This window comes from Nannobrachium achirus (assembly GCF_963921795.1).
Source record: "Nannobrachium achirus genome assembly, chromosome: 23".
Taxonomy (NCBI): domain Eukaryota; kingdom Metazoa; phylum Chordata; class Actinopteri; order Myctophiformes; family Myctophidae; genus Nannobrachium; species Nannobrachium achirus.
The window spans coordinates 39,886,902-39,891,931 of record NC_137830.1 but is presented as its reverse complement, the minus strand read 5'-3'; the positions used below and the strand labels follow the sequence as shown (position 1 = coordinate 39,891,931).

The following is a 5,030-nucleotide window of genomic DNA, read 5'->3' as shown; positions in this document are numbered from 1 at the left end:
GTGCTTGATCTTGGTATATCACAGGGTCTGGACATGGTCTAATGCTAGCTTTGGGAGGGGGGCACAGTCAAGCTGGTTTGTAAAATACCTTTGGAAATATTCTCAGAAAATCATGTTCTCCCCGTGTCTCCTAGGGTAGGTACCCTCACAAAAAACATGCAGTAATCCTGGTCTCTATACTGCCTCCCCCTGGCCAGCCGAGGCGCCTGATGGAGGGGAAAGGAACTGGCTGGAATAACGTGTTCCTTCCATGCGCTACGTCCAACCGGGGAAACTCCCCCCTGTCAGGTGAAAAGAAGCAACTTGGACTCCTCATGCATAGAAGGAAGCATGAGTCAGTTTGTTGTCTTCCCAGGTTGGCAGAGGGAGTGTAGCGCCCAGGATTACATTAGATAATTGACAAAAATAGGTTACAAAATCGTGGGATAAAGAATTGCAAAATAGAAAAAAATAAAGAAAATCTCAGAAAATCAATAAAATCCATAGAATCTTGCAAAAAGAATGTCAATTTAATAGTTGGTCATTTCATGTGAGATATTAATAGGCTACAATATTTGCTTGTTCAATGGTCAGTTCCTCTGCTTTTGAATACAAAATAAATTAAGTTCTTAAAATATCACAATGTTATAAACGGTACATGTATTCATTCATATATTCACTGGCAATAGATGTATAGCGATACATGTATTAATTCATATATTCACTGGCAATAGATGTATAGCGATACATGTATTAATTCATATATTCACTGTACATTTATATATTTAATGACTGACTATACATAATTATGTTCAGTTCACTCATTCACTCATTGAGATATCCAGTGCAGATATCTAGGGTCAGCAGTTCAGTAGGCTATTTTATTTTATCTTTTGTGTATCTTTTTTTTTAATTTATCTTGGTTCTTGACAATCTTAATTGTACCCATCCTACGTGTTTCATTCTTACTAATGTTGACAGCTAAATCTCCCTCCCTCAATCTTAAATCTTAAAATATGTACATCAGTTATTCATCTGTATAAATAAGGTCAATATTGTTTCTCTTATACAAACGAATACATAACAAATAGAATGACTGTATCAGTTGGAAATAACTCGGAAAACAATGGAAATGTGAAATACCGAAAGCACTTTTGTTCATTATAAACTGAAAAAAAGAAAAGGAAAAGAAAAGAAAAATCAATTTTCCGAGACCTCGTCATTGAAATTTGTCTTGTCTTCATTTGAGATGCTGTCGACAATTGATGACAGACGCAGTAAGCTAGTGGAGGCCGAAGACTCGTTGGTACCTGGAAGAGAAGGAGACAAACAAGCCATGTGAGTTCACAGTTTGGACAACCAGAATGAAGTTAATGCGTGGTTCCTGATCCATTTTGCTTTGGCATCGACCTTCTCTCTGATTCGTCACTGGTGTATTGGAATGATCAGCAGATGTCTGCCAGGATTGACAGGTCTTTTCCCAGTGATAGTCCTTATTGACCTGTACAGATATACATATCTATTAATTTTTTTTTAGTATTCAACACAAGTTAAAGGTGGCATAGCTATAACTATGGATCTATGTAGCCTACAGTAGGCTACAATGTCAACTTTAGCCACGTGACTTTCATGCGCAAAGGCATTAGTGTTTAGGCGAAGAGCTTACGTACGTTTTGTTCTTTGACGTTAAAGGTATGTGAACCATTTTGTGGCATTTTCTCTTGATCGTCCAGTGTTTGCAGCAGGTCCTGCAATTTCTCAATGTAGTTTATTGCGCTGCGTAAAATCTCCACTTTGGGTAGCCTCTGGTTCGGATTGGGCACGGTTTTCTTCTTTAGCGCGTCGAACGCCTCATTGATCTTCTTGAGCCGCCTCCTCTCCCTGAGGGTCGCAGCCTTCCGCCTGTCCGTCGGAGCAGACTTTCTCTTGCAGATCTTGCAGGCCCAGATGAGGCATTGGCCCTCACAGTGTGGCTGGAGACCCGGCGGCGCAAGAACGTGCTCCTCTCCACTGCTCTCACCCCCGGTCTCGGACGGAACATTGTCCTGCCCCGACGACAACGGACTGCCATTCCCGCCGTACAAAGGGGAAACCTCCGCCATGTCCAAGTGTTGTAACGATCCATGATCTCCGTCAAGATAACGCAAATCGTTGAAAAGACAAGTGCTGGTCTCAAAAAGGTCCATCATATTGTTGTACCGTTGTGCCGGGGCTATGTTTTGACAGTGTGACTCTGGCATTTAAATAACCCTGTGACACAAGCTACCAGGCTTATATATAGAATGTGAAACTCTACCCAGCACTTGGGCTGTGGCAGTGCGAGAGGCTTCTTTTTTTTTTCAATGGTCCTCAAAGTTTGCAACAAAGTCTGTGTAGGAAATACATACGCCAGGCCTCTAGTAGAACATGAAAATGTCACTTCATACCGTATCTTGTGACAGGTGCTTTAAATGCCAGCATCAAGTTGAAATTGAGACACAGTTCAGTACTACGACCTATGCTGGAGGAAATGAGATTGAACCGTCAGAGTTAAAAGGCTGCATGCGATGCCACAGTACAGGGTGAATTTTGTATTTGATTTTCAGGCCTGCTGTTTAAAGGGAAACTAGGTAACTTTAAGAAATGTTTTAACATACTGTATATGTATGTATTTTTTTTTTTTTACTTTTTGTTGTCATTTCCCTTTATCAATCACTATATAATTGTGCTGGGGTGTTTCCTTGCAGAAAGACATCCCCCTGGCTGTATTTTGGTTCTGTTCCACTGTTTATGTTGACATTCATCCCTTGGAGGGACGTTTTCGTCAGGGGGAGCTGGCCAGAGCTCCTAATTTCTCCCTATGAACTTAAAAGGGGTTGTGCACTGAGGTAATTGATTGGGCCATAAAAGTGTCAAGTGCTCGTTAGTGATCTCTCTTATCAATGAAAGCATTAAAGAAAACTACCTGTTTAGCCTGTGATAGAGGGGAAGGGGGGGGGGGTGTTTATATGGTGCACACAGACTTGCCTAGTTCCCCTTTAAATCATAAATGGAATAGTACCATACCTTGATGACTTGCCAAAACCTTCCCGCTTTCTCTTTATCCAACATTTCCTCAACCACTATCTTCCCATTTGAGAAACATTTTATTCAAAGCACAGAAATACAGAAGAACACTTGGCTTACTTACTTCTAAAGGTTGATACTTTATGCTAAACTGTCCCGTCCTCCATTTTATACACCAGTATTAATGGTGAAAGCTTATACAAAATACTTACACATATATTTTACATCTATTATTGGTTCATACATTATTATGCTAACCCAGTGCAGATTACCTGGTCTGTCTGTCTTTATCTATCTATCTATCTATCCATCCATCCATATCTATAGGCCAGAGCCAGCCATTCATTCACTGTACTGGTCAGAGAGAACGGAACGTGCAACTTGAGTTATGTATCACTCTCAACATAATTAGGCTACTTGTTTAATTTAAGTCAAATGGACCTCGAAGAAAACACATTAACACGTGCCATAGATAGGTGAGGGGGCGGGGCCTATTCATATTGAATCTATGAAAACCGTTGTTACGTGTGTCAATAGTCTCTGTGGAAGAGTGTCAGAGTGTGTGTGCTAGTAGTGAGTGGGTCTGTGAGTGTGGTGATTTCCAGGTGCTGCCTATTTGCTGCCCATTGATTGCTGGGTGCCAATCAACAGCCCAGTGATTGGTTGGGGTTGCCTACTTAAGGACACCAAACACCTGGAGACTTGACAGTACTTGTAGTGCTGTCCCCTGCTATGTTTTTGTCCTGTTGGTATAATTTGCTATTCCTACTTCAGTTACCTTCATTAAGCTTATTGTCGTCGTTTAAGACTTTGTGAGTTGTACTATATAGTTGGTGGTTTCTGGTTTGGGTCCACCTTTTGAATTAGTTGAACCTACTATGTTAAAGTCCTCATAGTAGCTTTCGGCTGGCTGTGTGTGCTATACTATAATGCTAAAGCAGTTTTGAGATGGTGTTATTGTGGCGCCTGCTTTTTTAAATGCCAACTTTTCATTCAGGTTAAATTAGAGTAGTTATAGATGATATTTCTCATCCTGTCACTTATTAAATGTTTAAATACGTTTAGGTTGTTTTATTTATTTATTGGTTTGTGCCAGATGCTATTTTCTAATGTTTAAACCCCTTAACATTCATGTCTAAAAATGATTCGTTGTCAAATCATGCAAAACTAACAAGAAAAGAAAAAATAAATTGTCAAAAAAAAAAAATAGACTTCACTTTCCAACCTGTATTTGACAATCCTTTATTCCCTAGACCAGTCTTTCTCAACCTTTTTTCTGCATGGGCACACTTTTCATGTCCCAAGAATCCATGGGTACACCAACATAATACGGGGGTGTAAATATCGTCACTGTCGGGAAGAAACCTTGTATCTGCAAGTTTCAAATTTGTACGTTTCTTCGCAAAGTAAAGCCCTGCTTCATACAAGGCTGTCGCACAACAGTAGCGAAAACAGCAGATCTACAAGCACACAACGCCTGGCACCTAGATCGGCTGTTTTCACTAGTTTAAATCATTTTTAAAATGAAGAATACAATACTGGCTTTCAAGCAGTTTCAAGGGGCACACTTGACCCTTCTCAGGGGCACATCAAAGGTCCCCAGGCACCATAGGCGGCGCTAGGGGGTGCTTGTAGGTGCTTTAGCACCTCCAAAGAAGCCCATAGATACCCTTAGCACCCCCAAGAAATGCTCAGCCAAATAATATTTTTTTCACTGTCATCAAATAAAATTATCCTTGTTCAAATCTGTGACATTGGCGAAAGAAAGGTTCCTGCCCACCACTGTAGAAACTAGAAGTCCTTCATGATAAGTTAGGAGAAAAATTAAATGTGCCAGAAATTGTCAGTATCTGCATTGTTTGCAGCCTCCTTGTGTTGATAGTAATGCCATTTATTTAATGTGACTTAACACTTGTGATGCAATACTTGAATGTTTGGCTACTGCATGAACAGTGATTTGCTGTTTCATAATGTGCATGGTTTTGTGTTTGTATAGGCTCTTATAC

The 5,030-nt window shown here is 40.3% G+C and overlaps 1 protein-coding gene across 1 annotated transcript; it reads right to left on the bottom strand.

The window, feature by feature from the left end:
• Positions 1-1,179: 1,179 nt before the first annotated feature.
• Positions 1,180-2,168, bottom strand: myf6 (myogenic factor 6; the record flags this gene model as incomplete). Its single annotated transcript, XM_080754370.1, has 3 exons — positions 1,180-1,289; positions 1,390-1,480; positions 1,650-2,168. 3 exons carry the CDS (start codon positions 2,166-2,168, stop codon positions 1,180-1,182), a joined length of 720 nt encoding a protein of 239 aa, XP_080610496.1.
• Between the last annotated feature and the right edge of the window lie 2,862 nt (positions 2,169-5,030).